The following is a 24,020-nucleotide window of genomic DNA, read 5'->3' as shown; positions in this document are numbered from 1 at the left end:
CCTACACACCATGTGACATCCCATGCAGTGTAAACCTGGCCATTACTGCAGTCTTATCAGCTGAAGCTGATAAGACTGCCATAGGCAAACATTAGACAATTGGCAGCTCGGCAAGTAAATACTAGGAAATAAAACAAGAGAAGGATTTAAACCTTTACTCGGTACACTGATTCTTTAGGTGTCGCTCACCTCACATAGAGAGAAATGGGCACCATGGTGTTTAGGACAATAATGTATCCCCAAAAAGCTAAAAATCCACGATAAGTAGGAGAATAGTCATTCCCATCGTACAAATACCAGGATACATTTGCTTGTCCTAAATTGGCTTCCCAGAACGTCTGACCAATAGCAAGGCCTGCTGATGCCAGGATGAGAAGAACAAATATCTAGGAAGGAAAACAAAAAATACAAATGTAAACTAAAATCAACCATTGGTTCCAGGGAATGCATAGGGGCTCATACATTTTGATTTTATTCAGGGCATAAATCAAATCATTTACTCAGGCAAATATAAAATGTTATATATTTTTTTTCTTTTAAGCCAGTGGTTGGAGCTTCAGACTAAAAGCAAAAGTTTATCATAAAGGCTTTGGCAAAAAATATGTTTAAAGTGAACCTGTGATGGGCACATGCAGGACAAAAACAAGTGCTCACAACTTACCTTCTTCCCCAGAAGCATAAACTCTCACCTCTTCATGAGCCCCCACCCCTACCACTACCACTACCATTCAGGCACTAGGAGTGAAGAGAGTTAGCCCCGTGTAAGCCCCACACAGGGCTGAGAAAGCTCTCCCCGCCCCCAAGGAGCAGAACTGAGTGCCTCAGCAGCCAATCACCAATGCTTACATATTGGCGGAAAGGGGAGTGGATCACATGTTCCCATCAACCTGGAAGTGCTGGATATTTTATTTTGCTCCCAGGGGCTGAAAGCTGGGGGGGGGGGGGGGTATTTTGTTGCTGGGAGGGGGAATTTGGTTGTAGGTGGGCCATTGTTGCTGGGGGAGGGGGGGGGGTCTATTTTACTGCTTTTCTTGTTATCATTGACAAGTTCCATACATATTCGCGAAAAGGGGTGGTCATGGAAGGTAGGTAGGGGGTGGAGACAAGGGGTAACTTGGAAAGGGGGGGGGGTTCCTGCGCCTAGTCTCTGAGAAAAAAGCCATGTATGTATACATATGTACAGTGCACGTGCATAGTCTTTAGATTTAGCCAAACTGTAATAAAAGGACCTACCTAAACTATCAAATAAATCTGTATCCAAACAAGCAGGTCCTTTAGTTTTTTTTTTTTTTTTTTAGAACGAAAACATCTTGTAGTCAGATTCGCAAAGCTGGCCATACACACACACACAGTTCGAATGTCATCTGACTCTTGCTAAAATCAATCAAAATTCGATCCATGGGTGGCCCTGTAGGAAAATTACCACATTCTACCATCTGCAGTCACTGTTTGGGTATTCAGGCATCAGGTTACACAGCTGTCAGAATACCATAGCCAGCAGGAGATGCTGTTTAGCGTGGGTGGAGGAATCCATTGAATTTCTCCAAGCAGGTGGAAGTCTCTAAGAAATCTTAGGGGCCCATTTATGGTAAAATATGCCATGCGGCATTGCAAATAATCTCAATAATGTGCCTGATATGTGCATTTGCGCTAAACATCAGCTCCACCTAATGACTATATTGCGGTCTAGTGTGTGTGCTACTAGAAGTGGCAGTTTAGGAAAATTTACCTGACTCATGATACAGCCTGTGAGTCCTAATTGGGTCAGGGTTCTCTAGAGTCTAGGGCTGGGCGACTCATCCTGCCAGCTCTCTGGTGCCTCCCCCAGTGTCTGGAAGGTTGGAGAACATTATAGAACTAGGAGGGCGGGGGTTAGGCGGAGCTGCCATGAATATTTATGGAACCACAGCCAATCCCCAGAAGTAGGCTGGCAGGGGGCCGAGACAACCCCATAAATAGACATGACTCATGCCAGCAGGGGAGTCGGAAATGGAGTGCTGAGGAGAGGCTGTCTGCGGTCCTTGAGGGAATCCCCTGGTAGGGAGGGGCCATACCTCTGGCTGGAGATGTGGGATAGCTGGCCTAGAAGGATCCCACCAGTTGGAGGAGAACCTGCACTACTACTGAGAGTTCCTGCCTGTGATGGACCTTTGCAAAGCTAACAAAATGGTTAGTTTCCTCAAGAGAGCAGCAGGTGTTTGCTGAGAAAACCAAGTTTGTGCAGGAAGGAAGGAAAAATGAACTTTTTGCAAACAGGGAGGAATTGTCTCTTTGTTCGTAGTTCTGGATATTTTTCAAGTTGGGCATCCCATAGTTCCCTAGTAATCATCCCCTAATAAAACATCAAAAACAAGCCAAGGACTGATTTCTGCATTGGAGTCTTGTGTGAAATGCTGTGTGACTGGCTGTACAACAGTGGGGAAACGGGACACTAGTGACGCCTTTGGGGCTAGTGCTACAGAGGTAAATTCCTGATTGGCTGTACTTCTCCTGAGGATCACAGGAGTGTAGTTCATTCGGCACTCCTGTGACCCATTTTTAGCTGGCAGTGGGCTGAAGCCAGGCTGGGGAAAGGTTGCGACAATGTGGTCAGGGCCTGCCCACAATCCTGGACCAGCACCTGGCTCAGCCTCTCAGTGAGCTTCTGAGAACCTGAGCCAGCTGCTCCCACCACCACCACAGCCCAGCATTACAGTGAACATGGGAGGGGGCAGAGCAGAGAGCCGGACACCGACAGTCACCAGCTCTCTGCTCACGGAACTCTGAGACCCAAGAAATCAGCAGTGTTTGATCTCTCAGTTCTCAGTCTTATGCCATGTACACATGGTCAGACTTTCCGGCAGAAAAGGTCCGACTGAATCATTCGATCGTATATTCTTATCGTGTGTATGCCTCATCAGACTTTTTATTTTATTTTATTTTTTACGAAAATTCAGACGGACCTAGAAATAGAACACGTTTTAAATCTTTCCGACAGACTCAATTCCTATCGGGAAAACCATTCGTCTGTATGCTATTCCGACGGACCAAAAAGGACACAAGGGCAGCTATTGGCTACTGCCAATTTAACTTCCTTTTTCTAGTCCCGTTGTACGTGCTGTATGTCAGCGCATTCTAAACAATCGGGCTTTGGTGTGATCGTGTGCATGCAAGTCCATTTCAGTGGAACACCATCAGAACTTCGTAGGAAAAAAACATCAGTGTATTCTGACGGAAAAAACGGTCATGTGTACGTGGCATTAGAGTTGGTGGGGGACCACGGTAAGATTCCAAAAAAAAAAAAAAAAATCCCTTACTTCTCTATTAATATATTTCACCACAATACAGCCACTAGATGGAGCGGACGATCATAGAAATAACACAGTATAGACATAATATGGGTATTTTTCATGACGGCTGTGCGATTGCTGAGGCATTCACACAGCTAAATAAACCCTTTAGTGTGTAAAGTTTGCTTAATGTGTTTGGTGAGCTTTAGAAAAGATGACAGTAGATGGATGATACAGGCAGTAATGAAAATATTGTATAATATTCAAGTGTATTATTTTACCGTGTACACCATGTAGTTCATCAAGTAATCTATTTTGGTTCTTTTTAATCTGGTTTTCCCACTGTTCCTCATAATTTTAGTGTCAGCACCTGAAATACAAAAAAAAAAAAAAAAGTGAATTTTAGTACTCAGAACTATTATGTGCATGGGGTTTGTGTATCCTTCCTAGGTTTGTAGGAATTTAGTCCAAAATTTGCAATCAAACACATATTCGTAGGTTTACTGGCTTCCCTCCAAACTTGGTCCCATGGTGGTGATGATTGTTGTAGGGAAAAGGAAGATCCACAACTTACATCACGAGATGAGTAATCTCGGTAAAGAATTACATTCTGGAGTTGATTTACTAAAGACAAATAGACTACGCACTTTGCAAATGCTGTTGCATTCTGCAAAAAGCATTTGCCCCAGATCTTCATAAATGAGGGGAAGCTCTGGTCTTCCATCATCCAATCATGCGCAAGAAAAATTTCATTTTTTTTTCCTTGCATGTGATTGGGTATTCTTTGCAAAGTGAAGCTTCACTTCATTTAGTAAGTTCTGGAGCAACTGCCCTTGCAGTGTGCAACTACACTTACAAATTGCACGGTCTTTTTGGATTCTGAGACTGTAAAAGCAGTCAGGGGTTTGCTATAGGGCCTAGAACAGCCAATTTAAACCTCAAAGTTCCACCACGGACCAGAAACAACATTTTCCAAAAGGTCACGACGCATCCTACCTGCAAACAGGACCAGCCCATGGCAGTAGGACGTGTTGCGGATGGTACAGCCACGTAGTAAGATTTTATCAGCATCTAGCGCGTAGCTCATGCCTCTCCAACACAGCGTTCCAATAAACTTATCCAAGCGATTGTTGGGCTCTTCACATATTACCATTCCTGTAAAGAGAAAACAGTCATTTCATTTTGTCCCTAGTGTGTTCAATACAAACATTTTATCACAATACTAGAAAAACAAATCTGCACTGACACGGTTCAGGTTCCTACTATTTTTAGCGTAGGAGGAACCATTGACTTTTTGGCAGGCTCTTGGTTCTTATTTTTGGGTTTGCCTCAATAATCATGTGCTATGTATGGGGACAAAAGAAGGTCTGCATAGGACAGCACAAGTTATATTACTGGCCATTAAAAAAAAGGGACGAGCTGAGGAAATTTGCCGGTAGAACTATAGGAGACTATAAATGTATTTTATTGGAGGCCATTTAAAGTGCTGACAGTTTTACACAGTGGTGTACATAATGTACATTGACATCAGTCCATGCCCTAGGTCCCCTCCTCACATACACACACACACTGAGGCCAATAAAAAAATTAAAGTATATGAACAGAATAGAAATTCAGATCAACATTTGGTGTGACCACCCTTTGCCCTCAAACCAGCATTAATTCTTATAGGTACACTTGCAGAGTTTTTAAAGGAACATAGCAGGTAGGTTGTTCCAAACATCTTGGAGACCCAAGCACAGAACTTGTGGATGTTGGCTTTCTTAAATCCTACACGTAATCCCAGACAGACTCCATGATGTTGAGATCAGGGTTCTGTGGGAGGCCAAACAATTCCAATCACAACCACTTCCAGGACTCCTTGTTCTTTTTTACTCAGAAGATAGTTCTTAAGGACATTGACTGTATGTCTGGGGTTTGCAGAATAAATTTGGGGCCAATCACACTCCTCCCTGGTTTTATTATATGACAGATAATTATCTGACTATTTCTCAGCACTGGGGATGCCATTGATCCTGTCCAAATCTCCAACTCCATTTGTGGAAATTAGACCACAAGGAACCTCCACCATGCTTCAGCAGTTGCCTGCAGGCGCTCCTTGTACTCCTCTCCAGCCCTTCGCCGAACAAACTGCCTCCTACTAATAAATTATATATTTATTTTATACACACACACACACACACACACACACACACACACACACACACACACATAATATTTCTTTATCATACATCATGGGACACAGAGCACCATAGTAATCACTATGTGAGTATACAGGCACTGGTATACCCAATATAGGAAGTTCACTCCATATATAACTCCTCCTCCTACCAGGAGTACCTCAGTTTTTCGCCAGTGTCTAAAGTGTTGGTCATGAGTGAAGATGTGCTCTGAAGAGCTCTGCTGGAGGGATCCATGCTGGATTTAAACAGCCTCCATAGACCAGATCCATCCAAAGTGCCACTGAGGGAAAGATGGATGGTACCCAGGCCTCGCATACAAAGAACAAAGGTTTTGCCTGCAATGCCTTTTAACAGGGACCCCAGGACCCAGGTTTTTTGGTCATGCTTACATTACCTAAAGTTTTTCCTGGCGGGGTGCCAATACAGGTCCAAAGAAGTGGAACCCCTGATAAAATGGGACCAGGTCTTTGAAGGTTTACTAACGCAGCCTGCCGTGGTGGGTGAAATTTGGATCTGTCTGTTACAGCAGTATCCTGCGGCAAGGAAAAGGTAAGGGAAGAAGCCTAGGAACTGTAAAAAGCCCACCTATGTTGTTTTTCTTCCATGAGTAAAATGTTGTCATGCCTTAAAGTCTCCACTAGAGGGAGTAAAATGCACCTTGGTACGTTGTTTCTCAGCAGCTCGGTGTCCCAGCTAAACAGCATGTGTGTGGTCTCAGTAGCCAGGGGGGGATTCCTCCTCTAGAACAAAGTTTTTTTTCAACAACATGTTCTTTTGCTCCCTGAGGGAACTAAGGGGCTGGGAGGTACAACAGTAGTTTGTATTCTCCTCCAACCCCCCCCCCCCCCTCCCTCCGCTCCTATCGCATGGAGTCAATCAGGTCAGTGGTTTCTATCCTAAAAGGAGGACAATTTCTGGCATCTATCGACATCAGGGATGCATATCTGCATGTCCCTATATTTCCCGCTCAAAGGTTTCTGGTGGAAAGTCCTGTATTGGGTATACCAGTGTCCATCACCCGAAGGTTCCTACATACCCACATAGTGATTACTATGGTGCTCTGTGATGGCGTGATTTACGCCAAGAAAAAGGATTTTACAGGCAAGCTGTTATAAAAATCCTATTATCTATGTATTCATTATGCTCAAGACATTGTTCTATTTTTGGGGTATTTTTCATACCACTATAATATAGTGTATATGAATATTCCATATAGACACAGCAAATCCACATGTTTATCAGGCCAATTTTAATTGCATTGCTGAAGAAGCCTGGTTACAGAGCTGAATAGCTAAAGCTAAATGGGTGAAAGGACTTACTACCCTAATCCCCATATTATTGCTCTCTGTATAGAGACATTCAGTTAGAGAGACAGGCTAAAATGTAGCAGCAGCTGCTGTGCCGACTATAAAAAAAGCATAGGTCACAGGTGCAATCTGTATAAAATGTATGTCAAATAATTATTTGACATTAAATTAAAATATAAAGAGATTATAGACCGTTTGGAAAGTTGAAAAAAAAAAAAAGACAAAACAACGCAAGCTCCATTCATATTAGCGTGTCTCCAAAGTCGCAAGATTTCCAGTGCGACTTCAGATCATGACTGATGCAATTTTTTGTGTGATTTCGATCTGAATTTACATTCTATGGACCAAAGTTACATCGATAAGTAGCACGAAAGCAGCGCAGGCACCTTTTCAAAGTCGTTCCAACCAAGTTGCACTGAAAAGAATGGGGTGTGTTCTGTCATGTGACTTTGATGTCCAAAGTAACATGACAAATTGCACAAGTGTGAATGAAGCCTAAAGGCTACAACTGTTGATTATAGTACAATTTTGTTATTACAATTTTGTTCTATGTGGTAGTGTCCTGATGTGTTCAAGCTGCATGAGGGAGTTAAAATTGGGGGCTCTCCGAGATGCTATATTAAGGGGTTAAAACTATCCAGGCAGGTGGTGTACCTTTTACTTTTCAGCCAACTATAATAGAATCCCTCCCTACAAGGCTTGAAAAACAACCCCACACACTGTATATAAGTCTTTATTGGAATTCCTCCTTCAAACTTTTAAAACAAGCCAAGCTGCACATAGCTGAAGTGTTTCAGGAACATTTGTCTCGCCTCAATGGTTATCCAGCAGCACAATGACCGTAAATGACCGGGACTGGATGATTTGCAGGTTACCTTCCAAGTTTTCCTAATGGAGGGAAAAAATGACAACAACTGGATTCCTTTCACCTATACACTGAGATAAAAGGCGCAACTCCCTAAACTAGAACATGGGCATTATTTCCAGAGATAAGGACCCTAAACTATTGATTTCTCAAGTTTTATTTGTCCAGGTTGGGAAATTAGACAAGCAGACATTATAGTGCCTACATGGAAATCTACAATATATTGATTGGCTCTAGAACACCTGTCAAACACAAGGTTGAATCCGGACAGCTAGGCCATTTCATGTAGCCTTGTACCTCTCCTGCAGCTGCGGCTACCCCTCATCTCAACACTCACCTGGTCTCAGTAGCCTGCTGCAGAAAGGAGGACACAACTCCTTAGTCAGATCCTGCAATTCACCGTGCAGCCGCGGAGAGGCTCATCTCTGCCCCATTAAATATATAGTGTGTATGTATGTATGTATATATATTACATATACACATATACATACATATATTATATACACACACACACACACACACACACACACACACACACACACCTGATTTCAGGAGACAGGGCATTCTGAAGTCGAGGGGCAGAGCCACTAAAGGCTCTCAGTCCCCTAGTGGTCAACCAGGTGGAAGCAACATTAAGATGAATGGAGGAAGAAGACGACCTGAGAATGTGGGAGGGTCTATTAATATGCAGGAGTTCAGAAAGGTATAGAGGAGCGAGGTTGGGAATGACCTTATAGGTAGGGAACTTCATTGGAGACTGCTCAGACAGGACAACATGGCAGAACCTAAACAGTTTCTTGTGGATGATACTACTAATGTGCGACCCTCCTATTTAGATTTACATCATCTGTCACAGGAGTGCGAGGGGATTCCCTGCTGGTCTGCACCTGCCCTTTACAGCTTAAGTCATTACTAAAACCAATAAAGTGAATGCAGAGGCAATAATTTAATATGATAAAAGAGTAGATACGTTTCTACTGTATAATTGTTATATAGGATTTATATAGTGCCAGGGCTTCTCAATATTCATATTTCCTAATTAGGGCATGAAGAAAGAACATTACATCATTTATAACTATATTAGCATATGTAATATTAGTTCAGGGTTGAACATGAATGTCTGTCCCCTTTGTATTAGATTGTTTATCTGTAATCATTTGTTATTGTGTTACTAAAACACTTGATATATTTTAATACAAGGAAGTTCCAATTTTTGAGTGCGTCTCACCCTTTAAAAAGATATGCAAGTTCAACACTTCATATCCCTGATATGCGTCTGCTGTACCATGTACTTGTATGAGAAAGTATCCTGTTCTTTTAGTATTGCTTCCCTTGTGTGAAATCCCTGGTGTTCCTGCCAGTCCCTCTGCTTTCCCATTAACAATTGACATCATTCCCAGAAGAGTTGAAGCTGTTATAGCTGCAAAGGATGTGCAAACTCAATATTAAACCCTACGGACTAAGACTGGGACGCCTTTAAAGTGCATGTTTTTTTTTAAAGATAGGAGTCCCAATACTTTGACATAAAAATTATATAAAAAAAAAATAAAAATTATATATATATATATATATATATATATATATATATATATATATATATATATATATATATATATATATATATATATATATATATATATATATATATATATATACACATATACATATATATACACATACACACACACATATACACACACATTTATTTTTTTATATACGTTTACATACCCTGGCAGAATTTATTATTATATTATTTATTTCTTGCCCATTTTTCAGAGAATATGAATGATAGCACAAAACCTTTTCTTTCACTTATGGTTAGTGTTTGGGTGAAGCCATTTATTATCAATCAACTGTGTTTACTCTTTTTAAATCATAATGACAACAGAAACTACCCAAATGACCCTGATCAAAAGTTTACATACCTCTGTTCTTAATACCCTGTATTGCCCCCTTTAACATCAATGAAGTCTTTTGTGGTATTTGTGGATGGTAAAGCTGCCCATTCCTCTTGGCAAAAAGCCTCCAATTCCTGTAAATTCAAATGCCTTGTACACACAATCCGACTATCCGCCGGACTTTCTGAACGAGCGGACACACGACCACACACGAACAGAGTTATATGACCCCCCAAAGTCCATACCAGACCCTTATCCGAGCACGCAGCCCAGCCGGTCATTTGGAAAGTCCGGCGGACTAGCACACAGACGAGCGGATTGTCCGCCTGAAAGCAGAGTCCGGCAGACAATTTTGGGATGAAAAAGTCCACTGGAGCCCACACACTATCGAATTGTCCGGCGGACTCTGGTCCACTGGACTAAGTCTGCAGGATAGTCCGATCGTGTGTACGGGGCATTAGGTTGTCTTTATGGACTGCATCTTTGAGATCTCCCCAGAGTGGCTCAATGATATTGAGGTCATGAGACTGAAAAGGCCACTCCAGAACCTTCACTTTATTCTGCTGTAGGCAATGACAGATTGACTTGTCCTTGTGTTTTGGGTCATTGTCTTGTTGGAATGTCCAAGTACGTCCCATGAGCAGCTTTCTGGCTGATGAAGACAAATGTCCCGCCAGTATTTTTTTTTTTATAACATACTGCATTCATCTTGCCATGAATTTTGACCAAATCTCTTGTGCCTTTGTAGCTCACACATCCCCAACACATCAGCGATCCACCTCTGTTTCACAGTAGGAATGGTGTACCTTTCATCATAGGCCTTGTTAACCCCTCTCCAAATGTAGGGTTTATGGTTGTGCTCACAAAGCTCAATTTTGGTCTCATCACGCCAAATAACTTTGTGCCAGAAGGTTTGAGGCTTGTCTCTGACCCGTTTGGCGTATTGTAAGCGGGGTACTTTGTGGCATTTGCATAGTAATGGCTTTCTGCTGGAAACTCGACCATGCAGCACATCTTTCTTTAAGTGCCTCCTTATTGTGCATCTTGAAACAGCCACACCGCGTTTTTAGAGTCCTGTATATCATCTGAAGTTATTTGTGGGTTTTTCTTTGCATCACAAACAATTTTCCTGGCAGTTGTGGCTGGAATATTAGTTGGTCTACCTGACTGTGGTTTGGTTTCAACAGAACCCCTCATTTTCAACTTCTTGATTGGAGTTTGAACACTGCTGATTGGCAGTCTCAATTCCTTGGATATCTTTTTATATCCATTTGCTGTTTTATACAGTTCAACGACCTTTCCCCGTGGATCCTTTGACAATTCTTTTGCTTTCCCCATGACTCAGAATCCAGAAACCTCAGTGCAGCACTGGATGAAAGATGGAAGGGTCTGTCAAGAGTCCAGAAACTCATTGACCCCCACACACTGATTACAAACAGATCACAGGTGGATGATTAACCAATAGCAATTCAAACCCATGTGTGTCAACTTGTGTGCATGTCATCAGGACAAAATCACCAGGGTATTTAAACTTTTGATCAGGGTCATTTGGGTAGTTTCTGCTGTCATTATGATTTAAAAAGAGTAAACAAAGTTGGTTGATAATAAATGGTTTCAGCCAAACACTAACCATGAGTGAAAAATGTTTATCATTCATATTCTCTGAAAATGGCCAAGAAATCGAATTCTGTTGTAATCATACAGTATCTCACAAGAGTACACCCCCTCAAATTTTTTGTAAATATTTTATTGTATCTTTTCATGTGACAACACTGAAGAAATTACACTTTGCTACAATGTAAAGTAGTGAGTGTACAGCTTGTATAACAGTGTAAATTTGCTGTCCCCTTAAAATAACTCCACACAGCCATTAATGTCTAAACCGCTGGCAACAAAAGTGAGTACACCCCTAAGTGAAAATGTCCAAATTGGGCCCAATTAGCAATTTCCCCTCCCTGGTGTCAAGTGACTCAGTGTTACAAGGTCCCAGGTGTGAATGGGGAGCAGGTGTGTTAAATTTGGCATCATCGTTCTCACTCTCTCATACTGGTCACTGGAAGTTCAACATGGCACATCACGGCAAAGAACTCTGAGGATCTGAAAAGAAAGAATTGTTGCTCTACATAAAGATGGCCCAAGCTATAAGATGATTGCCAAAACCCTGAAACTGAGCTGCACCACGGCGTACAAGACCATACAGAGGTTTAACAGGACAGGTTCCACTCAGGACAGGCCTCGACAGGGTCAACCAAAGAAGTTGAGTGCACGTGCTCAGCATCATATCCAGAGGTTGTCTTTGGGAAATAGACGTATGAGTGCTGCCAGTAGCACTGCAGAGGTTGAAGGGGTGGGGGGGGTCAGCCTGTCAGTGCCCAGACCATACACTGCATCAAATTAGTCTGCATGGCTGTAGTCCCAGAAGGAAGCCTCTTTTAAAGATGATGCACAAGAAAGTCTGCTTGTCTTCAGCAAGCAGGCTAAGGACATAGATTACTGGAATCATGTCCTGTGGTCTGAGACCAAGATAAACGTATTTGGTTCGGATTGTGTCAAGCGTGTGTTGTGGCGGCAACCAGGTGAGGAGTACAAAGACAAGTGTGTCTTGCCTACAGTAAAGCATGGTGGTGGGAGTGTTATGGTCTGGGCCTGCATGAGTGCTGCCAGCACGGGGGGGGGGGGGGGGGGGACTGGTTGGGAGCTACAGTTCATTGAAGAAACCATGAATGCCAACATGTACTGTGAAATACTGAAGCAGAGCATGATCCCCTCCCTACGGAGACTGGGCTGCAGGGCAGTATTCCAACATAACGACCCCAAAACACACCTCCAAGACGACCACTGCCTTGCTGAAGAAGCTGAGGGTAAAGGTGATGGACTGGCCAAGCATGTCTCCAGACGTAAACCCCTTTGAGCATCTGTGGGGCATCCTCAAACGGAATGTGGAGGAGCGCAAGGTCTCTAACATCTACCAGCTCTGTGATGTCATGGAGGAGTGGAAGAGGACGACGCCAGGAGCTCTGGTGAACTACATGTCCAAGAGAGTTAAGGCAGTGCTGGAAAATAATAGTGACCTCACAAAATATTGACACTTTGGGAAATTTTCACTTTGGGGTGTACTCACTTTTGTTGCCAGTGGGTTAGACATTAATTGCTGTGTGTTGAGTTATTTTGAGGGGACATCAAATTTACACTGTTATACAAGCTGTACACTCACTACTTTACATTGTAGCAAAGTGTAATTTCTTCAGTGTTGTCACATGAAAAGATATAATGAAATATTTACAAAAATGTGGGGAGTGTACTCATTTTGAGAGATACTGTATACACATACACATACATACATATATATATATATACACATATATATATATATATATATATACACATATATATATATATATATATATATATATATATATATATATATATATATATATATATATATATATATATATATAAAAAATATGTGTATATATGTATATATATATATATATAATGTGTATATATATATATAATGTGTGATATATATATATATATATATATATATATATATATATATGTGTGTGTGATATATATATATATATATATATATATATATATATACATACATATACATACATATATACACATATATATATACATACATATATACACATATATACACACACACACACACACACACACACACACATATATATATATATACACACATATACATACACACACAGTATCACAGTATAAATATATTGTTTTTGTGCCTGGATATCAGCTTTAACTGTTTCAAATGGTATAACAAGTTGTGGCAATGTGCTTAGACTGATTAAAACAAGGCTTTTCATAGAGAAAGGTCATGGTTTTAGCCGTTCATAGACAGCTGAGCTCTCATCTATGACAACAGGCAGTGACGGATCTCTCTGCGGTCATCCTGCTCTTTCTGGGGTGACTTTTCCTCCCTGAATCAGACTACATTTGGCTGTGGCTCAGCGCTCAGTATTTCTACACATTATGACCTGGTCAGCAGTCACACTGTTCATACCTCTGCATTCCTTCACATGCAACGGATTAACACATTGTTTCCAATATTACATGTCATTTCATTTTTAAAAGGAACGCAAGCAAAAAAATAAAATAAAAAATTACCATTATTTTACAGTATATGCTATACACCTATTTTGTTTAGTTTTTTTACTTGTAAGTTACATAATCTGTATTAAAGCCCAACTGAAGTCTTAGACCCTCTTAACCCACTAACCCCCATATTGTGATTTGTGACAGATTTGCACATGTAAAAGGTCTCAAAGTCATGCTAAAGCCAGATTTTTTTTTTCTTGCACAGTGCAGCAATCAATTCCTTTATAAACTGCCAATTTAAAAAACAAACATACTTTTCTGACATTTTGCAACAGTATCCACCCCATTCCACCCCATTCCACCCCATTCCACCCCATTCCACACAGTTGTGCAGTGGTGTAGTGGATAGCACTTTCACCTGGCAGTAAGAAGGGTTGATGGTTCAAATCCCTACCCCGACACTACCTGCCTGGAGTTTGCATGTTCTCCCTCTGCCTGTGTGGGTTTCCTCCGGGTACTCCGGTTTCCTCCCACACTCCAAAGACATGCTGGGAGGTTAATTGGATCCTGTCTAAATTGTCCCCAATATGTATGAATGTGAGTTAGGGACCTTAGAGTGTAAGCTCCTTGAGGGTAGAGACTGGTGTGAATGTACAATGTATATGTAAAGCACTGCATAAATTGACAGTGCTATACAAGTACCTGAAATAAAATTCCTGTTCACCTTTTCACTGTACTGCCTGTTGGGGAATGCTTACTTGTATGCTTAGTTTTATTTATTAGCTTACATGACCCATCATGCATAGCGCCAGTGCGCATCTATGCTAAGGTGACTAGATTTTTAGAATGAAATCCGAGGACATTTTTTTTTTTTTTTTTACTAGTAATGGCAGCAATCAGTGACTCATAGCAGGACTGCGATATTGCACTGGACAAATCGGACACTAATGCCGCATAAACACATTTTCCCGGCAGAATAAACTCCAAAGGTTTTTCCAACTGAGTTCCGGCAGAGTTCCACTGAAACTGTCTTGCCTACACACAATCACACCAAAGTCCGACCGTCTAGAATGTGGTGACGTACAAGACATAGGACCGAACTAGAAAAAGGAAGTTCAATAGCCAGTAGCCAATAGCCTCCGTCTCATACTTGCTTTAAAGCATGCGTTGTTTTTGGTCCGTTGGAACAGCATACAGACGAGCGGTTTTTCCGATAGGAATTGGTCGGAAATATTTAGAACATGTTCTACTTCTAGGTCCGTCAGATTTAAAAAAAAAAAAAAAAGAAAAAAGTCTGATGAGGAACACACACACACACACACACACACACAGACACACACACACACACACACACACACGATTGGAATATCCGATGAAAAGATTCCGTCTGACTTTTTCTGTCAGACATTCAGCTTGTGTGTATGCAGCATTAGTGACACTTTTGAAACTTTGCGGGAACCAGTGACACCAATACAGTGATCAGTGCTAAAAATATGTACTGTCACTGTACTAATGACACTGGCTGGGAAGGGGATAACATCTAGGGCAATCAATGGGTTAAATGTGTGCCTAACAAGTGTTTTCTCACTGTGGGGAGGTGCTTTTACTAAGGAAAGACATAGATCCCTGTAGCTGCTTTGCAGGAACACAGGATCAATGTCTTCCACACTGACAGAATGTCGAACTGCCTTGTTTACACTAGGCGAGTACGTCGGATCCACTGTTTGGCTCCGATACCCATAAATGCAGGATCACGAATATACGTGATCCTGTGCAGCATGACCACCCTGTAGCAATAAATCTGCTATCAGGCGATCGTTAACTGGTTAAGATCATCAGCATTATGGTAACTCACAGGCAGCGGGCACTCTATCATGGCTCTGGCTGGCTCTGTCACAATGTGTCACATGACATGGCTGCTGGGTGCTGATTTTGTTAACTTCTGACCAATAAGTGCTCCCCGCTGCCTGTGAGTTCTGATAGCATCTATTATGCCAGAGAGACAGACACAGTACAATTTAGTCTATTCACAGACATGGGCGTCCGCAGGTAGGGGCAAGGGGGGTCAAGTGCCCCCCCCTGGAATTGGGGATCAGATATTAAATTCAGCACAGTTACATTGCTATTGGGGCTTCCTGCCCGCTCCTTTCCTTCCCTATTGGCCATAACTGAGGGCCAATCAAAGGAGACTAGAAGAGGAGAGCATTGTGGGACATGTAGTCCCAAAGATCGCTAGCCCCATTTTCCACAGGGAGGAGGCTATAGCTTGATCAAGAGAGAGATTAAGAGACTGCAACCTGGAAAAAAGCTGAGGGAGAGAGTGCTACAGGACCAAGAATAGAATGAGGAGTGTGCCGAGTGGAAGCCAGAGAGACCAGGGTAATGACATGCTACACTACTGACTAGAGTTGCCCTGGGGGACCCAGAGTGATCAATCGTCCAGCCAGAGGGATCACTGCTGTAGTTTTGCTAGCTCTGGTAAAAGGGCCTGTTGGTCATTACCCATTACTTATCTTAGGAACTGTACTACGTCTGCAGTCTCTGACTATGATAATGTGATAATGAAATTGTCGAAAAGGGGCGGTGCATGGGTGACCCTAAAATGATGCCCCCCCCCTGAAAAAAGTTCTGCGGACACCCATGTTCACAGACACCCCCAAACCACACCTGTGTTGAAGCCTTGAAGGCACTGGCAGCCCCACGATTGGATCTCCTTCCCCTCTATTCCTGCTGCTGGACATCATCAGCTGAATTCAGCTGCCTCTCTCTGCCCGTCGCCGCCTCAGCCGGCCTCACAGCCTCTCAGGTCTCACTCTCCGGGGCCCGGCTACTACTGGGTGGGGACTGGAGGAAAATGACTGCCGGGGAAGCCAAGGAGATAAGCAGGCAAGCGGCTGGCCGGAATTTGAGCCAAGGCAGAACAACATGTGAGCTGAATGGGCATGTGCTAGAAACTGAAGAAATAGTCCATGTGCTCTGACCAGCAAATCATCATCAGAAAGGGACACAGATAATGGAAAAAATACACCCGCCTAAGCTAGTAGGAGCAGGGGTGTGTAATTCAGATTTTTTTTTATTCTGCATTGACTGTCTTTGAAAAGTGCCCCAGCTCCTGTTGAAGTCAAATCTGGGGACAAAACCGGGGACAGACTTGGTCCAGGGACAGGGTCCTCAATCCGGGGACTGTCCCCTGAAACCGGGGACATCTGGTCACCCTAATCTATGCCCGGTATTGTTGATGTGGGAATGCTGCCTGTGCCCTGTAGTCCCTGTAGACCCGGTAAAGAGGAGGAACCACCCTGAAAACGGAATGTGCACCCAGAAGACCTGTTTAAACTGGAGCAAAATGAAACTTAATAAAAAAAAAGTGCAAGTCTTAACATCTGCTGAATAAATTGCTGAATAAATTGCTGAATAAATTGCTGAAAAAAACAAAAACAAAAACAAAAAAAAAACCTTGAATATAATTTTTAATATTTTTAAAAAAAATGCTGTTTGCAGATAAAGGGTGTGTCTGACCAGGTCCGTTACTGAGAGTTGATTACCAAAAGCACTGGGTCAAGTTCTGCAATCTATTGCACAGTCATATTTAGACACCAAGCACAACTGCTGTAACAGGGAAGTGGTGGTACGACTATGAAAACAGAGGCACATAGTAAAAGGTCTCTCAGAAAGAATATCTATTTTATTGGCGGCAACAGGTTACGGAATGTCGCAGTTCACCATTGCCTTGTCTAAGCTCAGAAGACTTACCATCAAAATCAGCCAGCGACTTCTCATCCTGCAGCAGCTTGTCAGTCACTTCAATAGACATTCTGAACTTCAGATTTGTTTCTCTAAAACATAGCAAATGTGTTGCCTTATATTACACTGTGATCAACGGTTTATGATTCTAAATAAATTAAAGTGCAAACAGGTTACAGGACAGTCTTAGGGCTGATGCACATGGGCAATAAAGATGACAAGAAGGTCAACTGGGTGGTCTGAAGAGAAGACTGAGTGAGGACCATGCCAACTAGGGCTCCGTATTGGTCACTAATAAGCGTATAACTGTCAGGGCAGAGGCATTCATCTCCACATATTGAGACCAGTCTGAAGGCCTACAGACCGCAGGGACATCTGTTATTTCATTTAGAAAAGAAGGGAACATGTAACTGCATGTGAAGTCTACTTTGACCAAGTAACACGCTACAAAGTGTTGGGTCCTGGTGGATTTGGGAATGAGCAGATGGTTTATCACCCATCAATTGCTAGCAGGCCACTGCCAATCTATAACAAAAACTTCAAACACATTGATTCCAAAGTGCTAAAGTGGCTTCCACACTCCATGTTGTATTAAAATGAAAAAACTGATGTCAGGAACTGAATCGGACTTTAGGCCCACAGACCAATGAAAAAACTTCAGTTTCTTAAAATGGTAGGTACATCCACAGTGGGTCACCTTTTCTTATATGTCTCCTAGGGTTCTCTGCAAAGAGTGTGCTAGGATATGCTGCTGTCACCTGGTGGCTACACTTCATTAATTAAAAATTTACACTTTCATAAAATCTGGAAATATGGTAGCTGCCATTGTTGACATCCTATCGAAAGATGAAAGCTCCGGAACAATTATCCTTATCCTTTCTCCACCACTTGGCAAGTCGCTGACTTGGAAGAAACATGTGCATAACATACATTGGGACTTGCACCTTAAAAAAACAATTCAGCAGTGGTGGCTTCCATATTTTTATCTTGAGCGGTTCCTTGTATTGCTGGGATATTATAAAAAAAAGAAACCCGACAGAGCAGGTGGGGGCTGCACAGGGAGTATAGACAAACTATTCACATATCTTCCTATGGAGAAAACATTTGATGGCTCAGAAAAAACATTCGTACCCATCCAGTTCTGCAGTCTCTACATAACACAAGCTGTTTGGCTCAGAGCTGGACAGAAGCAACACATCCGCCTAGGAAGAAGAAAATAAACAGATGGATATTTGATCGTGTTGATTCAATGCTTAAAAGCACGTACATAAATCATCTGGGATCACCTTGTGACACCTCTAAACCCATAAAAGGAACACAACACTGGTCAGACAGGCTCAACAGCCTACCTGCCAAGTGTCTCTAATTACCTTCCACCATTCACATGCTCTGCTCAAGCCCATAATCTCTAGTTCCCTCTTCTGAACAAATATTAAACTGGTGGAATTACTGACCTCAGTCTAAAAACAGATTTAATTTTAGCACATTTGAGGCCCTGACCTGAAACATGCATGCAGCAGAACCATCTGTCTATGCTTGATCCAGGTCAGTGATTAAAAAGAACTGCAGTGATCAGATTATCATGATAGGAATGCAATTTGCGTTTTCAGAATGTGAAATCAGCAATGGCAGCCTCTTGTTTAACTTAGGACAAGCTTCCTTTAAACCACAAGCCAAATGTTCCCTGATCTCCAGTGTCGCTTGCTCACTGCCAGAACTGTACCTTCTTACACTCAGATGCTACAAACTTGTTATACATCATGGAACCTTTGACTGTCATGATGTATTCTGTATGTCCTTGGTTAGCTGGGAAAGGAACAGCTATGACATACGACACATACCTTCAGCAATCAAAAGATGACTCAAAAATGTTACGTTCACTGAGCAACTTAATAGGAACACCACACTAGTAATGGTTGAGAACTCCCTTTCCTGTCAAAACAGCCTTAGTTTGCATGGATTCTACATTCCACAAACATTCTTCTCAGATTTTGTTACATGTTGACATGATTGCATCATGCAAGCTTTGCAGACTGGTCAGCTGCACGTTCATACTGTTCTACCACTTCTCAAAGGTGTTCTCCTGGATGTAGCGCTGATGACTGGCCTACCATCTGTGTACTTCATCAGAAATACAGATTCACAAGACCATCCTAGATTTCTTTCAATCTTCAACTGGCCAAGTGAAGGGAAATCTCTCCAATAGAGCAGAGAGAGTAAAAAAAATAAAAATATAATAATAATAATAATAATAATACACACTTCGTAACCCTTCCCTACTTAATAAAAAAAAAAAAAAAAAAAAAACTCAAATGAAAAACAAACTGAAATCTTTAAGGGGAGGTGGTAAAATTAAAGAATTAAAATAACATGATTGCAATAGTGTGCATACCCTATTATAACTGGGGACGTAGCGGTGTTGAGATGTTCAGAATTAAGCAATCACATTCAAACTCATGTTAAATAGGAGTCAGTACACACCTGCCATCATTTAAAGTGCCTCTGATTAGCTCTAAATAAAGTTGAGCTGTTCTAGTAGGTCTTTCCTGACATTTTCTTAGTCACATCCTACAGAAAAAGCCATGGTCCGCAGAGAGCTTCCAAAGCAGCAGGGGGATCTCATTGTTAAAAAGGTATCAGTCAGGGGAAGGGTACAAAAGAATTTCCAAGTCATTAGATATACCATGGAACACAGTGAAGACAGTGATCAAGTGGAGAAAATATGGCATAACAGTGACATTACTAAGAACTGGACGTCCCTCCAAAATTTATGAAAAGACAAGAAGAAAACTTTTCAGGGAGGTTGCCAAGAGGCCTACAGCAACATTAAAGAAGATGCAGGAGTAACTGGCAAGTACTGGCTGTGTGGTACATGTAACAACAATCTCCAGTATTCTTCATATGACTGGGCTATGGGGTAAAGTGGGAAGACGGAGAACCTTTTCTTACGAAGAAAAACATCCAAGTCGGACTCAATTTTGCAAAAACACATCTGAAGTTTCCCAAAAGCATGTGGGAAAATGTGTTATGGTCTGATAAAACCGACGGTTGAACTTTTTGCCCATAATTCCAAAATATATGTTTGGCGCAAAAACAACACTGCACATCACCAAAAGAACACCATACCCACAGTGAAGCATGGTGGTGGCAACATCATGCTTTGGGGCTCTTTTTCTTCAGCTGGAACAGGGGCCTTGGTCAAGGTAGAGGGAATTATGAACAGTTCGAAATACCAGTCACTACTGGCACAAAACCTAAAGGCTTCTGCTAGAAAGCTGAATCTTTAAGAGGAACTTCATCTTTCAGCATGACAACAATCCAAAGCATACATCCAAATCAACAAAGAAATGGCTTCACCAGAAGAAGATTAAAGTTTTGGAATGGCCTATCCAGAGCCCAGACCTGAATCCAACTGAAAATCTGTGGGGTGATCTGAAGAGGGCTGTGCACAGGAGAAGCCCTTGCAATTTGACAGATTTGGAGCGTTTTTACAAAGACGAGTGGGCAAATATTGCCAAGTCAAGATGCGCCATGCTGATAGACTCATACCCAAAAATACTGAGTGCTGTAATAAAATCAAAAGGTGCTTCTACAACGTATTAGTTTAAGGGTGTGAACACTTATGCAACCACGTTAATACATTTCCCTCCCCTAAAAGATTTCAGTTTGTTCTTCAACTGAGTTGTACAGTTTATAGGTCAAATTAAAAAGGTGGAAAGTTCTGATGATTTATCTTTGACTCATTGTTTAACATCATAGAAACCTGACATTTTAACAGGGGTTTGTAGACTATTTATAGCCACTGTATATAAGGGTCTATTTAAAGCCCAACTTCTCCATAGTCCAGCTGTGGACTGTTCCTGGTCTATAGAGCCTGCTCTAGGCTTGATGACGTCAAGAACAGTCTACACTTTAACACTGCTGCAGCGGTCTTGTGCTGTGTGGATCAAAGGATTAGGTAAAGATATCTAATGTTTCCTCTCCGCTAGACAAAAACGAGCAGATAATCCATGCAGCGTGGGCACAGCCTCGCTGCTTAGGTGAAAAAAATAAAATAAAAAATTGTCCAGAGATGAGCTTTAAACAGCACCTGAATGGCTTGAACACAGCTATACCACTTCTCTAAAAAAAAAAATACAATCGAGAGAATGCTAAATGACACCAAGATCCACATCATGGCATGTATTTATTAAATGGACTAAAAAATCAGGCCGAGGTATACAGTAACTTAGCAGCATATAGTGATATCTGTTCTCAGTTATTAATTGACCCCTAAACTAAAGTTTTTCTTTAACACTACACCACAGCCTTAATACCATAATGGTAACAAATACCAACCGGAATAAACTCATTCTTGTTGATTCTTATGATGTCCCCAACTTGTATGCTCTTCCACTTTGTTTTTTTAAACCTAAATTAAGACAGCAATAATATATTGATCAACTATCAATCACTCAAACAAATCACACAGATTAAGGCATGTCTAAAACGAATGCCAATGGTTTGGGTGGACTTCAGGAGGCATACTTCTAAAGCACAACTTCAGACAACAGGAACTTTTTTATAGTTTGTATCGGTTGACGTGCTTAAATTCCTAATTATAACCCATGAAACCCCAATTAGAGCTTTGTTTTTGCCACCCTACTTAAAAACATTGCGGTAGTATCTGTCCCTGCCATCAACCCTGAGAGTAGGAACAGCGCGGAGGAAGGACCAAAAAGCGCCTACACTTTTAATTTCTTCTTCATGTTTGACTGATCAAGCTATGGGAACATCCAAAGCAATTACTGTATTTTACACATAAAATGTTTTTGTTTTACTGAAATTACATTGGGGTTACATAATGGAGAGTTGGGGTGCAGAAAGCGATTAGGGGAACTCTTCAGGTCCAGGGCACAAACAGGGAAAGTAATTCTCAAGGGTTTCTTGACCCACTATCTGCTCCAAGTCCTCTATACATGTAGCGGAAAATAATGAAAACAGACCCACTGAAATGTCCCTTACACTTATGTCAGTTGGATCAACATGTGAATAGACTGGTGCAAGACAGACAGGATTAGCTTGTCAGGCTCTAGTAGGACTTCAACGTAATGGTGGCCATCAACACCCAGACAGACTCCGTTACATAAATGTAAATGAGATGGGTAAAGATGGCTTCAGATCCAGTTCTCCAGCTGTAGAGTGCTCTACAGACGCATTTTGCCCTCGGGGCTTAAGCGTAGAGGACTCTATCATCAAGCCACAAAAAGGGCAAAACGCATCTGAAGAATTCTCTACAGCTGGAAAATGATGAAATCAGGGACCCAATTCCTCTCTCCACTTGGCAATGGCGTGAGGAAACAAATGCCTTTGAAGCAGGTTAACGTATATACTGGCAAGTTGTTCAGCTGAAATACTCAATGAGTAATCACAAACACATCGTCAAATATTCATCACCAAGTTTTATGATAATTTCTTATCTGGACTTTTAAACTGCATTACCTTCCATCCTCTATAACTTCTGAAGGTCGATTATTAATCTCATTATCCATTTTATGACGTGCCTTTGAAAAATAAATAAATAAATAAATAACCAATTAAATGCAGAATGAAATGTTCTTACAATTTACAGCTCATTATAAAGTCAAAACACTTGTCAAACTAGCAGGCTTGGAAATCCCCAAAGCAATGGGTGCAGTGACATGGTAGGACATTAAAGAGGTCCTGTCATAAAAGCAGATTAAAGCAGTCAAACCCTTAAGCACATAAATTGTTGCTGCTCCTGAGCCAAGTGGCCTATTTCCATCAACTCGGTTTTGGTTTTCTCAGTTCAGAGTGGTCCAATCAATCAAAAAATGCGTTTTTTGCTTTAGTTTTTGTGTTAAAAATTGAACGTTAAGGAGGATTTCACAGAAAAATGTAATGATTATATTTAAACAATAAAGGAGTTAGTGCAGTGGCGGCCCGTCCATAGGGGGCGCCCTGGCGCCGCCCCCCCCTTCTGTGTGGTCACAAAAAAAAAAAAAAAATGTAAAAAAAAAAAAAGTTTTAAAACTGCCCCTTTAAAAAAAAAAAAAAGTTCTTTAAGGAAGTGCACTGTGCTCGAGCGCCGGTCACAGTGCACTATGGGAACCGCCACGCCAATGCAATCATGAGATTGCAGACGTGGCGCTTCATTTGCGGGCGTTTAGCCCGCCTCAGGGCGCTTTCTGAAGCGCTGAGTAGTTTCCGCCCGGCGCTGTAGTATGTGTTACTACGGCCGGGCGGGCAGTTTGATTGACATCTGAGTTGACTCAGATGTCACTTCCTGTCTTCTCTCTCCCATTTCACCTGAGAGAGGAAACAGGAAGTAAGAGGAGTAGAGCGGTGTGCAGGAGAGGAGCGGAGAACACCGGAGAGGAGCACACAGTCAGGTAAGTGGGCTTCGGGTGTGTGTGCGGGTCCTGGGCATACATGGGACTATTGTCTGAGCTCTGCATTGTCCGGACCAGGCGCCAGCGACAAATACCTGGATGTTCCTGCTCATTGTTAATGACAGATAATTATCTCCTGGCCACTCCGACCTGTCCTCCCTGTAATGTGCCTTGCGGAGGAATGGCCACAGGAGAGCAACAGCACACCTATACAGATATATATACAGCACTCTGCAATCCTGGATAATGGTACACCTACACACACACATATACATACATACATACATACAC

At 41.9% G+C, this 24,020-nt stretch overlaps 1 protein-coding gene across 1 annotated transcript in view; it reads right to left on the bottom strand.

Annotated features, from left to right (window-relative positions):
• Positions 1-24,020, bottom strand: part of LOC143941041 (phospholipid-transporting ATPase IC-like) — a 150,200-nt gene that overhangs the window by 38,419 nt on the left and 87,761 nt on the right. The window contains 7 exon segments of the mRNA XM_077462950.1: positions 190-386; positions 3,551-3,639; positions 4,266-4,424; positions 17,347-17,429; positions 18,469-18,539; positions 21,676-21,748; positions 22,819-22,880. Coding sequence (XP_077319076.1) covers positions 190-386; positions 3,551-3,639; positions 4,266-4,424; positions 17,347-17,429; positions 18,469-18,539; positions 21,676-21,748; positions 22,819-22,880 — 734 coding nt within the window.

Source organism: Lithobates pipiens, unplaced genomic scaffold, assembly GCF_037356315.1.
Source record: "Lithobates pipiens isolate NorthernLeopardFrog02 unplaced genomic scaffold, aLitPip1_a1.2 Scaffold_3, whole genome shotgun sequence".
Classification (NCBI taxonomy): domain Eukaryota; kingdom Metazoa; phylum Chordata; class Amphibia; order Anura; family Ranidae; genus Lithobates; species Lithobates pipiens.
This window is presented reverse-complemented; position numbering and strand designations above follow the sequence as displayed.